The 23,378-nt window shown below is 39.4% G+C and overlaps 1 protein-coding gene across 2 annotated transcripts in view; it reads right to left on the bottom strand.

Annotated features, from left to right (window-relative positions):
• The window catches only part of npas3 (neuronal PAS domain protein 3), a 424,371-nt gene that overhangs the window by 178,035 nt on the left and 222,958 nt on the right, over positions 1-23,378 (bottom strand). For both annotated transcript variants that reach the window (XM_075448043.1, XM_075448044.1), the window contains exon 4: positions 14,442-14,524. In XM_075448043.1, coding sequence (XP_075304158.1) covers positions 14,442-14,524 — 83 coding nt within the window. The remainder of the gene's footprint in view (positions 1-14,441; positions 14,525-23,378) is intronic.

The raw sequence follows: 23,378 nt of genomic DNA, 5'->3' as shown, positions 1-23,378 counted from the left end.
ACAAGTGGGTTGCAAACATACATACGTCTGCAAAGCCCATTCTCACGTTCGCACATACTGTCCTACATGTGCTAATTAGAGTTGATGTTGAAAATTGTTCACAAAATCAAGCAACAATTTTTTTGTTTTAGTATTTTTATAATTCACTTCCTAAAAAATGTAAAATTAACTGTTCACAAAAAGTTCCAGATTGTTGACTGTTTTTTTCCCTTTCAATATAATTAATTCAGAAGTAATTACTTCACATTTATATAATAGCAATAATAAACCTTTATTATGTAAAAGAAAACTGTTATGAACAGGTGGTTTCATCATGCAAAATAGATTTTGGATTTAAAATTCAATTAAGCTGCTTTATTTTGGGGCTTTGGTAGGGTGGGTCATTTTTGACCCGTAGGACAAGGGGAGTAAACAGAATTTTAAGACCGCACAAGGGTTAAAATATTTTTCCTGCTCACAGGGAATTGAACAAAGGTCAATGGACTTTACAAACACAAAAGTGCCTCAGCTGTTACCGGGCAGTTTAATAGTCATAATGCAGTCTTATCCACATGCCATAACTCTTGGGTCTCCTGTGGAGGGGCTTTGAAGAAGAAGAAGAAGAAGGAGAATATATCATGGTAAGAATGACTCAGGTCTGCCACCCTCCTGGCTTCGTCCACCTTCCAAGCTCAAAAGTCCTTTGTTGTCATTGTAAGTTGGTGTAAGAAATAAGCCCAACGCATGCCCCTTGAATAAATAACCAATTGACCAATTAACAATTTCAAAATTGACAGCAGTCCATTTTGACAGTAGTGTGGTTGCAGTGAACTTTGCAACAACACTAATAGTAGCTTACTAAAAAACATGTATTTCAGTCGCACTTTCTACTTTTGTTGTGACACTAGTGAGACTGGGGTTTTGTCCACACTAACGCGGATATTTTGCAAAAGAAAGTTTCACATCTAAACAACATTCTTTAAAAAAACAGATTAAAAAAAAAACAGTAATCATTTTTTAAAAGCCATCCATGTGTAGAGGAGTAATGGAGGTTTTGGACGTCTCAACCTACTTTTTTGTGAAGCTAATTTTGCTTTGTGTAATAACTATGCACTGAAACCATAACAACAATGGCCTTTCATAACCTTCTGTTCTCACATCAAGTTGAGCAAAAATTCAAGGTTTTTGTCAAAGTAAAGGCTTGTTCAGAATGTTTTTCACCTTTTGGCCAGGAGTTATCATTTCAGTGTTTGTGTGAATTTCTGCATTCTAGACTTGAGAGATATTTTTCAAATAGATAGCAAAATACCCATTTAGAAAACTATCAAAGTGCTTTGCATAAAATAAAAGCATTACAACGGGGCGTGGATAAAGTATTAAGAATACATAAAAGAATATAAAGAGAAAAAAATAAAATAACTTAAATGAATTTAAAAACAAGCAACAGTCCAGATAAAGTAAAAGATACTGTGCAGATTTCATGCATACCCACATGAGAAAAGAAATATTTTTAACCTGGATTTAAAAATGTCTACATTTGGTGAAAGTTTAATCTCCACTGGCAGTTTGTCCCACTTGTTTGCAGCATAACAGCTAAATGCTGCTTCTCCATGTTTAGTCCGGACTCTGGACTGGACCAGCTGACCTGAGTCCTTGGATCTAAGAGCTCTGCTGGGTTTATATTCTCTGAACATATCACAGATGTATTTTGGGATTTAAACACCAGTTAAACAATCTACTCTTTTAAAATCTATTCTGTGACTGACTGTAAGCCAGTGTAAAGATTTTAAAACTTGTGTGATGTGTTCAGATCTCTTAGTCCGGGATAAACTCCAGCAGCAGCGTTCTGGATGAGCTGCAGATGTTTAATGCTCTTTTTGGGAAGTCCAGTTAAAAGAGCATTACAGTAATCGAGTCTCCTGGAGATGAATGCATGGATGACTTTCTCCAGGGGCCTCATGTACAAAGTATGTATGCACAAAATAGTGGCGTACGCACATTTTCATGTCAACGATCAGATGTATCAAGAATGAAAAGACCGTGGAAATGTGCGGTGCCTCACGGCAGCTTCAGGGCTGACATACACACTTTTCTGAAACTGTTGATTCTTTGGCGACACCTAAGGTGATGTTGGGAAACTGTTATAATAAATAAATGTGAAAACAATTAGTCCTCAGACAGTGATATGCACATTTGAGATACATGAACAATTAATACTGACAAACAATTTACACACCCATGTTTCTGCAATTACATGAGTGGATATAAAAGCATGTGCATCCCATTAAAAACAATGGCTGCTTTAAAAGTATTAGAAGACTTTGCAAATGGTGCAATTGGAAGAGAGCGTGTGTTCACTAAACAGAGAGGATTTGCTGGCACATGATGGCGACTGATTACTCATTAGCCGTTTTGAGGGAAATCCTCCTGGAACTGTGCGCAAAGCTGCGGCCGGCGTTGGAGCGCAACGCAGCGAGGAGCCATGCGCTGCCTGTGCTCACAGGTGATGTGCACACTGGGGTTCCAACCGGGGCATTCCAGGGGCAGCTGGCCAACCGATTGGGACTGTGCCAGTCTACCCTGAGCCGAGCCATGCCAGCCGTGTGGGACAGAATTATCCGCATCTCAGCCACGTATATCAAATTCCCAACAGGCCAACATTAAAGCTCAATTTGAAGCGAGAGCTGGTTTTGTAATTGGAACTATCTGCACACACATTGCTATAAAAGCGCCATCACTTGATTAACCAACATTGTGGCGAGGTGGCCTGGTTCAATATACGATTCATACATTCTGAGTAACAGCATCGTTGGGAACAGACTTACAAGCTGGCACTGTGCGTGATGCCTGGCTTCTTGGTGAGTAACTTTATTCTTGTATTTGTCTTAATATTATTCCCAGTGACGTGCATTGAGTATGTGCGCCCCCAATTTCTATCCCGTCTTCACAGCATCAGTCGGTGGTTAAAGTTAGTTTCTTGCTGTTTTTTGCTGGTTAAACTTCAGTTTAAGATCTTTTTAAGAAGCCCCTGATCGTCTCTGTGGGCAAATGTTAATAACCCTGTGCGTAAAGTGTGAAATGTCTTAATCAGCCTCACCTTTTCCCCGGCGCACTTCTGCACGTTACTGTATGAACATGTTGTTGTGAGTTACACAAAAACATCGGTATTTAGCTTGGGGAAAATCAGAGTCCCCCACATGAGCTCCCACCACCCCAGAGAGAACAGTGTCACCCATAGTTGCACCGACTCTCTGTTTAAACAGAGACGGTGACCCCCCCCACCCGCCTGTTTTGGCCACACTGCGGCGGTGGGCAGCCAGTCTCCGCTTCACATCCACCTTAATGTCGGACCACTTCTTCTTCACCTCTGCTTGTGTGGCTTCTCTGACCCCACAGCATTGACAACCTCGCACACGCTCTCCCACCCACTCATCTTACGTTTGCTGCTTATGCCGGAGGACAGCGTGCCAAAGAACACATTTTTGCGGGCCTTCACTTCAGAAAGTAGGCCAGGCCAGGCCAGGCCAGGCCAGGCATCTTTATTTATATAGCGCATTTCATACAACAGGCAACTCGACATCTCGCTTTCCGTGAAGTTCTTCTTTTTTCCCTGTCTTACTCATTCTTTTTTCTTTATTTTCTGACCGTACACAGAGGGGAATCGCAGGTGCAGGGCTCATTTAAATATGATTTGCATATTTAAGTAGGGGCGTGGACAGGGAGGAGTCGGTTGCACCGACATGTGTGCTCAATTCTACATTGATTGGGATGTACAAACTAAATGTGCTTGTATTGATGCGTGCGCACAGATTCATACATCCGGATATTTTTGTACGTTGGAGGGCATTTGGGTTTGAGCGTACGCCATGTTTTAAAAGTTGCCTTAGTGGCAGCTTTGATGTGGCTGTTGAAAGTCACAATGATCCAGGTGTTTACTTGAATGGATGAAATATTTTGTCAGGTGCTTTTTTTTTAACTTATCAAGTTATGAAGACCACATTATGATTCCAGCTCTGCACCAAATGCAAAGAAATACTGATCAACTAATGTCCATTAAAAAAATACATTAACAAACACAATGACAAAGGAAAACATATTAATATTCTGAAGACAATGGTTACATCAGCACATATCACCAATATTAAAGAAATGAAAAATGAATGGGAAACTGGATAACCTGAAAATATTCTATCAGAAAAAGATCTTTTTAAAGAGACAAATTTAAGGTCTAGGTGACGAGAGGATGATGATAACAGAAACTAACAGATCAGAGCAAAACTAGCAGAACTCTTTCTATTTTTGTTCTCTCACTGAGAAAGTAAAAAGTCTGTACATCTTTCAAGGTTGTTAATACCCTCTTTCTTTGTTTCAGCATCCCATCAGCTAAAGAGGAGGTCAAAGGTTACGGCAATCCGTCTGCCTCCACAGTCCTCCCAACAGATTGCCATAATGGCACCAATCAGGACTAACCTCCCCTGTCGTCCGTGCTTACCTTCTCCTCATTCCCCCTTCACATGTCAAAACAAAGTGCAAACAAAGAAGAAGAGTTGTGCGTGTGAAACCATTTTCTCTATCTTTTATAATTATCAAAACAATATTTGAGCCTCACAAAATCCCACCAGATACAGCCAGAGGAGGGCACTGCCGTGTTATAATTAGCATACGAGTGTATTTGTTTTAAGAGCCTTTCCGCCTATAAAATAAAAGCCTGGCCTACTGACTGCATAAATAATAAGACCCTGTAGTCGTTTTTTTCTCAGGACACTTTGTTTATTGATTCAGATTTTCATTCTCTGGATTTGCTTTTGTTATTATTTTTTGCAAGTTTGTTAATCTGTTTAAAATGGTATGACTCATCTGGTGACTTGTAAATTTCAAGCAGTGTAGCATTTAATTATCCTGACTTAACTTTTAATTGCAGTACTCCTACTGTCACAGCCACCACTACTACAACACACTACATACAACATATGTTCAGTAGTGGGAATGGATTTATATGGTAAAACTACTCTTTTGGTTTCTTGTACAGTGCTAGATACTCGTCTTCATCTTACTTTGATATCAGGCAGTATTCTGTATATTGTTATTTTATGTTCAGCCTTTGGATTTCCTGCCACTGCAGCACTTTTTGTTAGTTTGAAAATGAAATTTTGGTTTCAAAAAGCAAGTCTGATTATAAGACTGTGTTGCAATGTCATGTGTGAGTAATGCTACTGTGTGTTTTTTTGTAAATGAAAGTACTTTTCCCCAGGGTCCCTGCTTAGCTTGTACATTGTTATAAAATAATCTGCAATATTTTAGGTGATTTTACTCTTCACAGATTTAAAAATCATGATAGTTTTACTTTAGTTATATTTTTAACTGCAGGAGAATCATTTGTAAGAAGTGGTGCATTATCCAATTCTTTATAAATGCAATTGCAGTATGACCAGTGATGCAATTTTTAAATGTTTTTTTTTTTTTCAAAATCTTTAACAGAAGTAAAATAGTCCATTTCTGTCATTTTTCATCTTTGAAACACCAGGACACATATAGAACTGTTACTCGATGTCACACTAAATTAAGATATTCTTGTCCTCCAACATTCCTTCGTTCTATTATTTCGACACACTATATCCTTGCTTCTTTGCCTTCCTCTTGTAACTTCACTGCATCATCATTGATCATGAAAGACAAAAGTAATACAACTAGCAAAAAATACATGTTGAAGAAGAAACTCACAAAAGGAAGCCACACTTTTATAGACAGTTTTTCTGTTTCTCTTTCCCCATGGAATCACTTTTCGACTTTAATGTAGCATAAATACACATAGTATCTTTCCTCTTCACAGTAATTATACCCACTTTTTGGACCAGTAAACACACACAGTTTACTTTAATTAATCCCTCCCCCTTCTGTTTAATTAGTGTCCATCTGTCTGCTGCCTCTCATCTTCTAACACCACATGGTGTCTTTAAAAACACCAAATATCAATCTGCTCTTCAAAGTGGAAAAACACCAAAGGATTCTTACAGCATTACCAATGACTAATCTTCCTTCTCCTTTCTTCTGTGCTTAAAAGCCTTAAGAGACTGATTCATGTAGTATTCTGAACTTGATATTACTTAAGTTTGCCTTGCGTCAAGGAAGAGGATGACAGTGAATCGTGCACGCACACTGCCACTGTTGCTAGCTAGGAAGTCAGATAACACATAAACAAGACAACACGTTGAGAAAAACACTTTTTTTTAAAAATGTTACAATACATGAGTTCCAGCTATACGTGTTTGAGCCAGAATGGGGTCATAAACATCAAAATGAGCCGTATGACAAACCATCACAACAATGTAGCAGGGCATCTCTGATTAGTAAATTTGCTGAGGTCCTGCAATTGCTTATGTGAGTGACTGCATCTTTCTGAGTGCTTGTAGAAGCAACAAATATATACATTCAGTTGTCTACATTTATTAACACAGTGTACCGTTAGCTGCTTTTTCACACGGTTTAACCATGATGTTTGTACTAACATCCTTTCTTACATCTAATCCCATCACAACACAGACAATTGAAACAGTTTCACTCACCACCTGCTATGGTAATGTTTCCTAAAAAGAAAAGCCAGAAATACGAGCAGAAAACATTCCACCAGGACTGTTTTTTCATAGCAGAAAAGTAGAAAATCTCAAGTTGCATTTGTCAAAGCTGGTGCAGCGTCATTCTAGTACTGAAGTAAACTACTTAACTGTGAAGTCACAAACACACACTACATATATTGCATATTTTGTTCATCTTTCATCCTTATAGTTACCAAGATTGTTACAGTGGGCAAATTTTTTCTCATATTCTTATGGCTAGTAAGTTTTCTTGAGGATTTAGCTCAAATACTGGGGCAATGTGAGTACGCTATAAAAGGTTAAAAGTGAGGGAGGTGTAGGTTATGATTTTTAACTCTCTATCACTGAGGCGTTTCATAAATTCAATCCACCTAAAACTTTGGTTCACTTAAATGCCTTTTTGACCAAAACAGCTCGATTGTTGTGTCAGGACTGCTGCTGGGGCAAGTTCTAACTTGGGGTCCGTTTCACAAAGCAGGTTCAACAAACTATTGTTTAATCCTAAACTCTGAGTTGATCTACTCTGAGATAGAAAACTCTGAGTTTCCGGTTCCAGAACAGCTGATTTGAGTTAGTTTAGACAACTCTTAGTAGTTTCACTTGGAGTTAAGCGATTTTAAACTATAAAAAGCCAGCATCAATGGAGCCCCGAAATCGACGAGTCACCATGGCAACGGGGAAGAGGAGGGACTACGTTTTTCACCAACCTCGAATTGGAAATCTCAATGCGCTCATACGGCGAGTTTCAACACGTTTTTAGAAAGAAGTGCAACACTGCTGCAGCTGCAAAAGAGAGGGAGACGGCGTGGGAAAACATTGCTGCTCTGCACATTGTCTTTTGCAATCACAATAATATTACAGGGGCAAAACTGCTTGAATGGTAGCTTATTCATTTATTTCATTTAGGTGCAATCCCGGGGGAGAAGCGCACTTGGTAGCAGTTTAAGATAAAATATAAAAACATTGTTCCAACAGGTGAGACCTCGGCATGGAGGCAACTCATTTTGATCATGTTTTACACCGTAAAGTAAATATTAAGTGGCTCTTAGACTGTGCAGTTGCTTGATCCCCAACATAATACCGTTTTCACACACATAAATGTCTTCTCATCGATATCATGGTCGCGGGGGGGCTGGAGCCTATCCGATGACCATCGGGTGAGAGGCGGGGTACACCCTGGACAGGTTGCTAGCCCATCACAGGGCCACAAAGAGACAAATGAGACGAACAACCACAAACACGCTCACACTCACTCCTAAGGACAATTTTAGAGATACCAATTAACCTAACATGTATGTTTTTGGACAGGGCATAAAACGGGTGGTGACCCAGCACTGCCACCTCTAACGGAGGCAGAGGAGTCTAAGCCAGACTATTGGAAGGCCAGTGACTGAGGGAATCCCTGGAGGGAGCACATCCTCTGAGTCCAAGTGCCTTTGTAAAATGTAATAGGCCTCTAGATATCTTTTATAAGCCTTATTCATACAAATATTTATAGGTCTTTTACGTCTTTTTTTTTTTTTTGCCCCAACAGATTCTGATGGTGCCGCTCAAAAAGATAATTGTCCGGAAATGCTAAAACATGTATGGGCGGTCTGATAACCATCTCCCGACGAATATTTAATTCTCTTTGCCGTAATGCGGCACCTTCATCCATGGGATCGTTGTCAAAAGAACATGTTGGTGAAAAAAGTCGCCTTCTACTGTGCCTAAAGGACTTCTAGAACTAGAAGACATAGGCTACGCCAAAACTCACTCTGCTGACTGGATGAATGAGGAAATCAAATGGCGTGTGTGGCTGAAAGAGGGTGGAGACAGAAAGAGTAAAACCTGGTCCCAACCAGGTTAGGTTCAGAGAGTCTGTTACTGCAGTAACTGACCGAGAGCTTAAGTTACCTCTCTCTCTGAAACATGCTAGAGTTACCCCTCTTTCTCTGGTTTGTGTTACCTCCCTTTATGAAGCGGAAAACTGAAGAGTTTCCCTCATTTCAGGGTTAATAAATTCAGAGTTTTCACTAAACCTGCTTTGTGAAACGGATCCCTGGTCCTAGCTAAGAACTGATCTGATTATCCTCAGCCAGAAAGTTAGAACAGGGTCATTGTGATATAAAATGATCAATTCTCCTTTGGCATGTGCTGGGTGTTATTTTTTGTGGTTCAGAAAATAGGTGTGTTATTCTGTGTTTTTCCATATGATAGATACATGTTTATCTTTAGGAGGGGTTCCTTATCTACGTCAGTTGTTTGCAACTGAGGTGGCTTTAGAGGTTAAGTTAGCAACTGAAAAACTTATCTGTCCCATGCAGGTTGTCCACTTTTGTGTAACACCCTGTCTTAATTAAGTCATGAAATCTGAGACTCCTTCAGAGCTACAGCGAACGCTTTTACTCTCCTTAATGAAGTACAAATTAAATTTTGGAAACATTGATGTGGTCTCATTGTGCTTTAACAGAAATTTCCACCACAGTCATGTCAATTTGTTGTTTTAGACATTTCTCCTGACACAAGTTTGACCTTCCCTCTTGTGAATTATGAATCTCTTTAGTGGAATACAGTTCAAGGAATTAGGGTTTGGGTTTGTCTTCACAACAACAGATTAGTGTTTCCCAGCAAGCACATGTTTGAATATCATCAATCTACCCTGTCTGTTTTAAACAGGTGGTATTGCTCTTGTGAATGCTCTGCAACTGAGACTGCTGTTTCCAAATGCTAATCACACACTCATGAATGGTAATACAGATAGGATTTTATACACATTTACAAGAGCAGGTGGGCATAGCTGAAAGAACTGTTGAAAATGTCTGCTGTGAAGGCCACTCTATGTGATGCAATGGACTGTGCCTTTTTTTTCCCTAGCTCTGGATTTTTAAACATAGCAGTCACCACATTTTAGTGCGTCTGGTTGGTTTGCATAATCCCTCCCCTTGCCCATAATGTAAGTGGGTCCTTGCCCACAAAGAAGATCCAAAGGCAGACCTAAATGCTTGCTATCCCAGGGCCTTGTAGTAGATGTCTTTGTAACATTTTACAAAGCAGTGGTTAGCAGTGGGGCTGATTTTGACTTTGCTCTTGAATTTTGATAGTGAACACAGTTTTTACCCTTTTAACATGTTTAGGCAACTATAACCTAACATATATAACATAATCCAATTAGGGGGGGCAGGTGGCTATCCCAGCTGTCATTGGGTGAGGGGCAGGGTACACCTGGACTGCCAGTCCATCATAGGGAAACACAGAGACAAACGAGACACACAACATCACTCACTCTTAGGGACAATTTAGACTAATTTGGACTAATTAACCAAATGTGCATGTTTTTAGACAGTGGGACGAAGCCAGAGTACCCAGAGAGAATCCATACATACACAGGGAGAACATGCAAACTCTGCACAGAGAGCCCCCCCAGCTAGGATTCGAGCCTGGAAACCTCTTGCTGCTAGGCAACGGTGCTAACCACCACACCACTGTACCCCTAACACATACAGTATAACATATTTGTATATGACATCTTACATGTTTGTTTCCAAATATCTGATTTTCACCTTTTGCATTAACACAATGAGGATTTTACATGAAAAAAATTAGCTTAAGTGAGCTCAAGCAAAAACTTGTAAACATCAACACAGACATAACTTGTGAAATGTTTTGCCTGATACATATTGATGGAAAATTTTTCCACAAATATATATACGTATATATTCAGTCACAAATCTCGATAACAAATGACGTTCATACAAATGGACACAACAGCAGATCTGGCTTGACGGTAGAACATGAGGCCTTACATGCAGTTTAATTCTCTCTCTCTCTCTCTCTCTCTCTCTCTTCTCTCTCTCTCTCTCTCTCTCTCTCTCTCTCTCTCTCTCTCTCTCTCTCATTATCAAGCTCTCTGGCCTAATCTCTGATATTAGTGTCTGGTCTCTACCACCAAAGTGACTGGCTGACATTCATTAGCATTGCGTTTTTGCTATATCAATCACACTGTGCCCTGTCCGCCAGGCTTTTTTAAAATGTCATTCTTAAACTTCTCACAATCAATTAAGCTGGAGCTTAATGAGAACAATTTGTCGCCAACATGTTGGCTTTCTTTCTCGGGTGAAAAGGCTGCACACCCACAAATCAGCACACTTCCAATGACGCAGTAACACATTTGAGACAGAGAAGACAAGAAGCTGATACACAGACTTAAACGGGAATATGGATGGATGTAAAAACGCAAATTAAAGCTGCAAACAGTGATAAAGGCCCCTGCACCTCAGTGGAACTTCAGCCAGTGATACAACCAAGGGTCAATGTGAGCACCACATCAAGGCTTTCGGGCACTGGCTGGCATGGTGCTTGAAGGATGGCTTCATATGATCAGCCATTCCATGAGAACGAGAACACAAGTCAATAATGACATACAAACATGATCAGGCCAGCACTATTAGCAAACATGCAAATTAGGAGTTGTGTAGGACAGTGCACTTCTGAGTAACTTAATTTTTCTGTGTCATGGTGAAAGACTGTCATTTAACAGGAACAATTATAAAAATAATAACCATGATAATATATAGACGGGGGCATATTGAAAAAAACAAGGAACAACTGAGCAAAGTTTGAAATGTATGTTTTGGAGTGGCTTTATAGTCTATTTAATAGGTCAAACAATGAGAGTTCTTGTTTTGGCAGGGTGGGGCTTTGGTGATTAAACAATTTGGCATGTGTTTGTGTTCAGTATGGGACTGTGATCAACAGTGACGGCTGGTGGTGATACTGACTGGATGGGTTAGGATAGACATTACGAAAATCAACTTATTACATTTCAACAACAGGGGTACCACAAGATAGTACCACAAGCTTTAGCAAAAACATTATCTGCGATTTTACCTCAACAAAATAATTTACAAAAATGACTTATTTGCAAAAACTCTTGCACACACGTAGCCTACAATGTCAGACAAGGTTTAAAAGGGTTCCACTATAGAACAAGTTCAAACTGCAATATCCGCAACTGATTTTTCATCACAACTGCTTTGTTGCGCCAAACATTTTTTTCCGTTGGTATACGCTGGTCTGAGTAGCAAGTCTGAGTAGCTCTGAGATTTTTATTGAAATTTTTTCACTGTTTGTAGTTTTTTTTTTTCAACCTATTTTTGGTTTTTATTTATTTATTCTACTGGACAATGTGCACTGCTACGAGTCAACAAGTGTACAATAGAGAAGAACTGGCATGTGTTTGTGTATAGTCTATTTATATTTATAATCACAGTCAGCACCATCACAGACTAGGCCCTGTCAAGAACTGGACACTGAAAACAACATATTCCGACTGAGCTGAGGAAGCTGGGCTCTGGAAGCAGGGCTAAGCTAGAGGCAAAGAGGCACAACAGGAGGTGGAGGTACAAGCCTTTTCTGCCCTCGGTGCTGATGGGAAATGCTAACTCGCTGCCAAACAGGTTTGACGAGCTGGAGGCGCTTAGTTTGGAACCGACGGCTGCACAGGGAGAGCAGTTTGAGCTGTCTGTCTGAGTACTGGCTGAACAATAACACATCAGACTCATTTGTGGATATACCCGGCTTCACAGCCGTACGAGCGGATAAGATCCGAAAAACGAACTGTAGGAGTGGGCATTATCCTATTTTTTAAAAAGAGATGGGTTAATACCCGGAATGTTAACCCGTTAAGGAGAGGGTATGCTGTCCAGATGTTGAACTGCTGTCAGCTGGTTTCCGTGCATTCTACGCACCCAGAGAGTTCCCATACACAGTCGTCATTGTTGTTTACATTCCACCGAGGGCGGCGTGTGACGTCATCCATAACGCCGTTGCTAGGATACAAACCCAGCGCCCTGAAGCATTCATTATAATCACAGGAGATTTCAACCACATCTCTCTGTCCTTGTGCATGACTGGCTTTGTTCTGTATGTGGACTGAGATAGGACAGTATATCTGTTCTGTGCTAATGTGGAAGCTTACAAGGCAGTGTCTCTTGGACCACTGGGTAGATCTGATCACAGCATGGTCTATTTACAGCCCATATACTTCCTGTTACCACCAAATCTTTCAGGAAGTGGTCACCAGAGGCAAGGGATGCACTGAGAGACTGCTTTGATGTCACAGGCTGGGCTGTACTGCAAGAGGAGGAGGAAAATGACATAGATATGGACAGGAGGGTCAGAACCATCACAGACTACAGCAACTTCTGTAGGGACGCTGTGATTCAAGTGAGGACTGTACAGTGCTACGGTCCAACAGATTGCACCGAAACTTCTCTTCAGTCCAATCTCCCATATATTCAAATACATACACATATTGTATGCTATCATGATAAATTGTTTTGTCACCAACTAATTTTCAAATTCAAATTTTGGTGAAATATGAATAAATGAATATCACAAAATGAAAAGGTGAAAAAATAAAGATAACAAAGCTCTCACAATGTACAATTCCATACAGACTAGAAATAGGTAGTCTTTAAAGAAAATTTTGAAAATGAAGGATATATTTTCAGGAAAAAAAACACCTCTCAAGCAAATTTTTCATTGATTCCATTTCCCTTATTCCCTACCCGCACGAGAGGGGAGCTCCATCATTTGTGTCACTTCTTATCTACCATCTGAACCAATCTGCCTCAAGATCTTGCTCACATGGTTATCACAGCAATTCTCCAAGAATTATAAGATGGCAAAGGGGTGTCAATTCTTCTTATTGCTTCTTATGCTTCTTATGGTTCTCAACCTGGTTTTCCCAGAGGTCGTGGGGAGTTTTCTATTAAGTCTCTACAGATGAAGCAGTTGGTTTTCAGGTTTTGCCTTGTTTCTGTTTTTGTTGGTGTTTTCTTCTTTTGCATATTTGTCTATATTCTCTTCTCTTTTCTTTGTCCCTTCTGCCTGGTTTGGCTTGTAATGTATAATTTCAAAAAGAATAAATAAATATTTTAGGCTTAAGAATCAAGGGCAGCTTTATATCCATATAGCTTCCCTTGGCAAAGCAAATGTGTTTGGGTCATGGTATTCAGACCATAATTCTGCTTGCTGGACAGGACAGGGTTGAAATAAATAAAGTAAATACATAACTGACACATAAACACATCTTCACAATCTTCACCAAATTTGATATGTTTCCCACAATAGTCCCACATTGAACAAATGTTAAACTAAATATTCTTATATCACTATAGCGTACCCACTTATTCCAGGAATTCACCATGTCAGAGGAAGTTGCTGTAACTATGTAGTGCATTGTCCTCGTTCGAGTGTCGTTTCCAGTGATGTGGTGCTGAACGCTTTGTTGTGGTGCCTGCCGAGGCCTGAACAGTTTGATGCTGCGGTCACTAAGGCCCTACATGGCGCCACTTTATTGTTGTTTGCAGCTTTAATTTTTTTTGCAATTTACATCACTATGAATATTATGTTTGTTTGGGCTACACAAACCCAAGCCTTTCAGGACACAGTTTAACTGATGGAGCTCGGCTTCACTGACACTGCTGTATCAACAAATGCGACCATGCATAGTGCTCATTTTAGAAATAAGGATTAAAAACCAGGATGTGTGATGGATTTTCAGATAGATGTAGATTGCAAAATTGTGGGAGACAGAGTTGATATCAATTCAGTCCAAATTCAGATTCAGTTTTATTTGTCTATGTCCATGCAGTCAATTCTATGCTAACCATAAACCATAAAAAAATATGTTCAGTTACATTATTCGTATTGTATTTATGAGATTTTTTTTTTAGAAAACCTTGGTAACTAAATAATAATAATAACTTGGACTTATATAGCGCCTTTCAGGGTACCCAAGGTCGCTTAACAAGAGAAAAGGCCACCTCGAAACACTGATTGAAATTATGTCAAACAATTTCGGAGACTATGAACCATTCCTACCTGTAAAATGTGGCTACCCAGATGAGGTTCGAAGATCTCAGAGGCAACAGCGCTGGGACTCCTCCTCCGCTGTGTACCGATAGCTAAACACACAAATGTACATACAAGAAGAGAGAAAGCACAGGACAGGACAGAAGAAGACTGGTGAGACTAAGACACATTTATACGAGCAAAGCTACAGTCACACACAAATATGTATCCTCTTGCGAGCAAACACACACACACACACACACACACACATATACACATACACGTTTATACGGCCTAGCATGACAAACACACATGGCACAAGACAAGAGGAACCAGTGAGGTCAGCTCTGATGGTCTGGATTAGTGCAACAGATTAGCATTGTTAGCTGCACTTATTACAACTAGCTGCAGTCTTTTTTGTAAACTGAGGAGCTAATCATGCTAACAGGTTTCATCCAGTGTGGTCAAAAGAAGATATAACATGACGAAAAGTTATTATTCTATAAGAATTAGATTAGATTGTACATGAATAACATTGTAATGCAAAACATATTTGAATAATTAAATGTAACATCAGATATGTTTAATTTACACTTCAAAATTATTATTACCCTGAAATTATGATTACATCAAATATTTACCAAAGGGATTAGCACAGGAATATTTGACATAAACATCTCTCATGTATCAAACCAAGTCACTTTTGGCATTTGGAACTTTTTGTTGGACATAAATATTTTATTAAAAAAAATAAAGAATGCAGGTGCAATAGCCCCACTTCCACCGACAATAGGTTTTGCTAGATATACATAACCATCCACTATCACTGGACTGGTAAGATTGCCACCTTTCATGTGGGTGACCTGGGTTCAAATCCTCTGCATGAAAGGTACTACCTCCAGTAGAGGTCCTTAGGCAAGACCCCCTTACCCTTCCTGCCTACCAGTGTAAGTCGCTTTGGATAAAAGCATCTGCCAAATGCATAAACATAAACACTATCAGCATCTCCCTCAAATATGTTTATTGAGCTTTTTATATATTAACATAACAACAACAACAAAACAGCAACAGCATTGGTTTAGACAGTCTATACACATTTATATCTCACACGCACCCAACCAGTGCATTGTGTTGTCAAGAGCCAAAGGCTAGCCAAGGACAACACTCGAGAGCACTGAAGTCAAAAGTCAAAGTCAAATTTATTTGTAGAGCACATTTCATGTACAAAACAATTCCAAGTGCTTTACATGAAATACAAGCATCGCAGCAGGGAGTGGAAGAAGCATTAAAAATACATAAACAAGCAACAGTCTAGAGAAGTTCAAAGATGCCGCGCAGATTTCATGCATAGACACATGAGAAAAGAAATGTTTTTAACCTGGGTTCAAAAATGTCTCCATTTGGTGAAAGTTTAATCTCCACTGGCAGTTTGTTCCACTTGTTTGCAGCATAACAGCTAAATGCTGCTTCTCCATGTTTAGTCTGGACTCTGGACTGGACCAGCTGACCTGAGTCCTTGGATCTAAGAGCTCTGCTGGCTTTATATTCTCTGAACATATCACAGATGTATTTTGGGCCTAAACCGTTCTGGGATTTGTAAACCATCAGCAGGCTTTTAAAATCTATTCTGTGACTGACTGGAAGCCAGTGTAAAGATTTTAAAACTGGTGTGATGTGTTCAGATCTCTTAGTCCGGGTAAAAAACTCTGGCAGCAGCGTTCTGGATGAGCTGCAGATGTTTAATGCTCTTTTTGGGAAGTCCAGTTAAAAGACCAGAGATCAGAGATGGTTGGAAGGCTTAGTCCCACTAAAAAAGATTCCATTCTATCTGAGACTCCCTGTGGCTGATCCGATTCATACAACCTAGCGTAAAATTGCCTGAAAGTGTTATTAATGTTTTTGTTATCGAAGTGGCGGGTGCCACTCCCGTCTAAAATTGAAGGAATCACTTGAGGGTCCCTTTTACTTTTGGTCAAATGAGATAAGTACTTACTGGGATTATCCCCACACTCATATAGCCTTCGCTTTGAGAAGAGGAGAGCACTCTTAGCCTGCTGGGTTCGTTAAGTGTCCAGAGCAGCCTGCATTTCCTCTGCAACAGTAATAGGTCTGTTGTTAAGCAAGATGCATTTTTAGTATCTGCCAGTTCTTTCTTGAGTTTTAGTTGCTTTTCTAATTGTTTTTTCTTTTTCAAGGATGAATAGGCTATAATTAAACCCCTGATATATGCTTTGGCAGTTTCCCACAGTAAGGATTGGTTACTAGTAGATTGTGAATTAATAAACAAGAATATCCTAAATTCACTTGTCAGACAAGAGATGAATTTGTCATCTTTCAGAAGACGCGTGTAGACTATCCAGCGTTTACTTTTTACAGATTCTATGTCAAGAGACAATTTAAGGAGCAGAATTGCATGATCGCTAACCACAATATTGCCTATTGAGCAGCAAGATACAAATTGCATCACAGACTGGGGTACGAAAAAATAATCGATTCGTGTGATGCACTTGTGAGGAGGGGAGTAAAAGGTGAAATCAGACAGATGCAATATTCGCCGTGTATCAACCAGGTTAATTTCTCCACAAGTTGACAAGAAGGCCCTATGACAGCGGAGAATTTCGTGGGGGATGTCTATCAAGTCGAGGATTAAGTAAACTATTAAAGTCACCTCCCACCAAAGCCAAAAGCAAAGATACTTCTGCAAATTCTGAGAATGTTTGAGTTAATAACTCTGGCTAGGTGGGCAATAAAGATTCATAATAGTAATTTCTCTGCCATTTATAAGCATAAATCTTCCGTACTTGTCTTTTACACACTTTTTAAATTGGAATGATAGATTCTTGTGTATCAATATAACAACTCCTCTGCTACTGGTGGTAAAAGAGGAAAAATACAGCTGGCCAACCCAGCTGTATTTAAGTTTGAGATGTTCATTGTCTTCTAAGTGGGACTCCTGTAATAGAGCCACATCTACCCCCTCCCTTTTCAACAAAGAATAGACCTTTCTTTGTTTCATAATTACCCATTAAACCTCTTATATTCCATGAACAGAGTTTTTAACTTAGAAGATGGCATCATTCTATTGGCAAATATAATTTAGGCAGTTCCAAATATGTCGACATGGTACGCTAAATGTGGGGGACGAGTACTGAGCATGAACTACAAGTAACAAAAAAACCCCAGAACGTATGAAACCATAACAGTAAGAAACTATGCAAGGTAAAAAAGGAAAATGTTGAAAGAAAAGAAAATAGAAAATGGGGGTCCTTCCCCAGGTTGCGGGGGGATTGCTGTTCTGTAAGGCGCCTCCAGTAGGGCCGAATGTGTTTCTCACACCATGTAAACAGGGAAAAAAACAAAGCAAGTGACATAACCCAGTTGACTGGGGCTCACAGCAACACCCAATTATTACATGATAAACAAAAGTTTTCAACTTATAAGCCTTTAAATATGAATTGTCATCTACTCTTAAACCAGCTGGACTTGTGGTATAACTGGTTTATAATTAAGCAAGGGAGGCACCTTAATACATATTATGATAGTGAGTAATCATTCACATGAACATAAGATGTATCATAACAGAGTATACATGACTGATTGTCCAAACTTAGCTCTCGGAGAATCCGTCATTCCTGTCGTGCGGCACTGGTTGCAAAGGTCAGAGCCTCTGTCGGGGAGAGGAAGGTGCCGTTCAGTGATACTTGGAACTTTGCAGGGAAGAGCATGGAGTAATCAGAACCGATTTGTCTGAGATGTTGTTTGGCTTCGTTAAAATCTTTCCGTTTACGAAGTACTGCGGCGGACAGGTCATGGTAGAAGAATATTTTCCTTCCCCCCAGAGCAATATCCCCGTCTGCTGCCATCACTCTCTGCTTGTCCGAGAGTGGAACCGGACGATGACAAGGCGCAGTTGCTGGTCAGTCCATGGGCATTAGACAGCGGTGAGCCTGTTCTAGCTTGACTCCAGAGTCCCTTTAAGATGGATCTATCTGAATGTTGGTTGTACTTACAGAGCCAAAATAAAAAAATAAATCTCTAATATTAATTCATTTCTTTCACACAAACAGCAGTGATTTATACAGTATCTGTAGGCTAACACTTGGTTTCTACGTCCTGAAAGTCCGTTAAAATGTAACTCATAAATGTAGTGAATAACAGTTCTTCCTTTACAGTTTGCTTGGATGTACTGAACTGAAAAGTTCCAGCCTTCCAAGCACTATAGACAGACCTTCTAGTGCATCTTATTTTGCATAGTTTAGGCATCATGTTGTTGTAGTGCTTCACAAGTGTCAAATGTTCAAAGTTTGTTGTTGAGTCAGCAAACTAATCATCCCTGCAAATGTTTGGCCGCATCAATAGCGATACATGAAATACATATTGTTCCTTTCTCAAAACATTCTTTCCACATAAACTGTGACTGTTTTATTCAGATAAGAGTAGATCATCATAGTTCAAAGAAGCCAACCCTACGATATGAGGGAGGAGGGTTTTGCCCAGACTTTGGGGAATTTGTTTGCTCTCCGTCGTTGTGCTCACTGTCTGTTGCCCTGCTTTCAGATGTCTGTCGCACCCATGTCACCTAGAGTAGTGCTGCCAGCGTCCTCGCTGCTCCCTTCTCTATGGGCAGCAGCAGTTGCAGCAGTACTAAGATAAAGATTTGTCATTTTGCGACACACTGATACACCTTCATTGAAAAATGCAATCTTCATCTGCAGTGCCACTCAAAGCCCATGTGAAGCCCAAGGTGAACTTAATTAGTAGTGCTACATAAAATGAAAAACTAGTAACAATCTCTACTATAGTATAGTTCATTATTGATTATCACTAATACCCTTTTGTAGCTAATGTGGGGATAGCAGGACCTTGATACTGCTCGAACCACATATTGTCCAGGGTCAGAATGTCTCTGTCCAGGTGATGACGAAAATGTGGCAGCAATCTCAGACACAGTGGTGCCCGACAGAGATTCGGTCTAGGCCACATACGCACAGAATGAGATAAGGAAGTATAAAAGGATCTCACAAACTAAGATTATTGGGAATTTCCATGTATGCTGGCATGTACATGTTTCTATTCTGTCCTTACCCATAAGAGGCTGCAAAGGTGAGTCCAACTACTCTTTTCTCCACAACACTAATAATTAGATAAGTTCTAAGTTCTTGGTAAGTGACTCATAAAATGATTAATAACATTGAATTTTAGAGTTTTTCTCAAACTTAAACCTATCAATATACATGACATTTGCTGATCTTAATTGTAGCTACAAAAAAAAACACAAGATAATATAATCGGCACATTTTGTCATATACTGAATTTAGAATCAAATTAAATGATTTACAGTCAAGTCCTACATGAGAAAATAGTTCATTGCCTCTTCATAAATTTTTGAAAATGGATTCATTGTTATAAAAAAAAGTCATTAACAAGTGATAGTGTAATGTGTAAATTGCTCCTTCTCATTTTTTGGCATTTCCTCCTTTTTACTACAGAACAAAATCAGTAGAGATGAATTATCTTAATGCTTCTGAATTAATGAAATGATGAAAGCAGCAAATAAATTAACAGTCAACTTGAACAGCTTTTTTTCTCCATAAACACTGGGCCAGTGATAAAACAGAAGAAAAAGACAATATAGACAAAAGAGTAGATGACTCCTTCTGTTTCTCGGTTCCAATACTGAGTTATAAACTCCTTTCACCTCTTCATTGTAAACAACTGTCGGGATTAATTTGACTGGTTTAGATTAGATTAGATTAAATTAGATCAAATAGAACTTTATAATAGAACCTTTGGGAGGTTCCCTCAGGGAAATTAAGATTCCAGCAGCACCATTACAGAATTTTTTTAAAAAATAGTATAAAAATGATATATGCAAAGATAGCTTAGATAGATTATTGCAGTTATTGCTCAAAGTCCAGTTGTGTTGTGGTGCTAGTGCTCCTTCACATCCTCAGTGCCCCTTACAGTGCCCCTCAGTAAATGTCCTCTCAAGCTGATAGCTGCACGGTTCTGCGGAAGTTGTTTTCTTGCTAAAAGTTTTTCCATCTTAAAACTGCAGTGGGAGGTTGAACATGGTGCGCTTCTGAACTAACAAACATTTCAACAACTGAATAATTTCGCCAGCCTAACCTTAAAATTAAGAGGAGTTCAGCCAGCAACAGGTGCCGACGTTGGCTGCGGAGAACACGACCCTCAAAGAGTGTAAAATCCCTCCAAAGGAATGACCCGGCTCTCAGAAGAAAATAAAAAATTAAAGAAATCATTTATTTCCAGGCTCAAAGTATGAGGGACAACTTTGTTTTCTCAGAAATCCCGAAGCAGGCTGTAGAGAATCGAAAATCAATAGTCAAAAACTTCAAACACACCTAAAATTCTCAGAAGACAGAGTGAAGAACTATTCCATTCATTGAGTTCACCGCCTGGGAGGGAAGAGACTCGACCAGAGCACTATTGTAGCCAAATTTAAACATCTCAAGCACAAGGACTAGAAGAAGATCTGCGGCGAGATCCTTGAAAGGTGCAAGGTCTTGTTCCCGATCCGAAGAAAGTTTATGGAAGGAGGCTCCAGTGCTGTCATCGCTGTGGATAAATTATCCGTCAGTGGACAGCTGTATACCGTGACCAGAACACCACTCATTGGGGCTACCGATTTAGGGTGATCTGTACCCTTTCAAATCTTTCTATTATCTCACTATAGGTGATGCATGCATAAATCTGCTATAATGTACTTAATTCACATATAACCGAAAAAAGCACAAATTGTTAATATTAGTAATATTTGCAAATATTAGTGATGTTGTTTTACATGGGTTTGTTCTGTCTCACACTCTCACTCTTTTGCGCTGTTTTTCTTTTCTTTCATTATTTCCAAACTGGCTGTATTTTCACTTTTGTACATCATGCAAAATGTTAATGTTAACATGCATGGCATATGTAGACATTTGCAAAGCACACTCAGCCAAACACAGCGTGTCTACAGGACTGACAGCGTGCTTACACACACCAGGGGTTCGTTTCACAAAGCAGGTTCAACAAACTATTGTCTATCCCTGAACTCTGAGTTCATCTACTCTGAGATAGAAAACTCTGAGTGGTTTCACCTTGAGTTTAGCGCGTGCACCACAACTTTAAAAAGCCAGCATCAATGGAGCCCCAATTCGACGAGTCACCATGGCAACGGGGAAGAGGAGGGGCTATGTTTTTCACCAATCTCGAATTGGAAATCTTAATACGCTCATACGGCGAGTTTCAATACATTTTTAGAAATAAGTGCAACACCGCAGCAGCAGCAAAAGTGTAAGTTTAAATGTAGTCCTTTGCAATCACAATAATATTACAGAGAAACTGCTTGAATGGTAGCCCATTCATTTATTTCATTTAGGTGCAACCCCGCGGGGGAGAAGCGCACTTGGCAGCAGTTTAAGATGAAATATAAAAACATTGCTCAAACAGGTGAGACCTCGGCATGAAGGCTCATTTTGATCATGTTTTACACTGTAAAGTAAATATTAAGGGGTTATTTGACTGTGCAGTTATTTTATCACCAACATAATGCTGTTTTCACACACATAAATGTCTTCATCTATATCATGTTCTGTTAAATAATTAAGCCTAGACAGAAGGCCAAAGAAGATGTTTTACAGGCAGATGCCCGTAAAACGGGTGGTGCCCAGCACCTCCACCTCTAACAGAAAGCCAGTGGCTGAGGGAATCCCTGGGAGTCCACCCCCAAGACACAAGTGCCTTTATAAAATATAATAGGCCTATATATGTCTTTTTTAAGCCTATTCATACAAATATTCATTTGTCTTTTAGGTCTTTTTTTCTTTTTTCCCAAATGGTGTCGCTCAAAACGATGATTGTCTGGAAATGCTAAAATATTTGACAAATATTTAATTCTCTGCGCAGTAATGCTGCACCTTTATCCACGGGTTGTCAAAAGGACATGCCATGTTAGTGAAAAAAGTCGCCTCCTACTGTGCCTAATGGACTTCTAGAAGTAGAAGAACTAGGCTACGCCAAAACTTGCTCTGCTGATTAAATGAATGAGGAAATCAAATGGCGGGTTAGCAGCTCTCTGATGAGTGATATTTCAGAAACCAAAATCCACCTCATCACCATTAGTAATCATTCACCAGTCTCCATCACCAACAAGAAAATGGAGATTTAGTGCGTCATTACTAATGGGGAATGGACTGTATATCTAGAAAATAATGACATATCAGAAATATCAGCATGTGCTCTCTGGGAAGCAGGAAAAGCAGAAATGTGAGTAAAAAATATATTTTTCATCACAAAAGAAAAGAATTCAAGAGAATCAGAATTATAACTCAGAATTAAGTCACTAGAGGATGCCTACTGTGCTTCACCAGGGGAACATATTGAACAAAATAAGTAAAGCTAAACTAAAATGAAATGAATCATAAGAAAACACAGTTCAAAGACTGCAAAGAGTTCGCTTGAAGAATTTTGAGCATGACAAATTTGGGAGATTCCTAGCTCATCAATAAACAAGGAGAAAAACAACTATCATCTCTGTTAAGGACTCAGCAGGAAATATTCATTACCTTAATAAGAATATTTTATAGTTTCCACAATATACCCACAACCCCATTACAGTCAGAAAATATTAGATATTTAGGTATAAACATTTCACCTTTCAGGTGTAACTAAGCTAAATTTGCTTGTACGAACAGTACAGGATGATCTCACATGGTAGTAGTCCTCACCCATATGATGGGGAGTTGCCACCATAAAAATGATGGTCTTGGACAAAGTAAATTACTTGTTTTCAATGATTCCCATCAAACAGTCCTTTACTTGGTCTAAGTCACTAGATTCATACAGCTCCGATGAAGTGATTCAGACATGATTCTAGTAAAGTACATCATTTAATCAGTTATTGATCCTTTCACTTATATATGTAATCTGTCTTTTTCTACAGGAATTTTTCCTAATAATATGAAA

Source organism: Odontesthes bonariensis, chromosome 17 (assembly GCF_027942865.1).
Source record: "Odontesthes bonariensis isolate fOdoBon6 chromosome 17, fOdoBon6.hap1, whole genome shotgun sequence".
In the NCBI taxonomy this organism is placed as follows: Eukaryota; Metazoa; Chordata; class Actinopteri; order Atheriniformes; family Atherinopsidae; genus Odontesthes; species Odontesthes bonariensis.
Note: the sequence above shows the minus strand (reverse complement) of the source record. Positions and strands in the feature narration are given on the sequence as shown.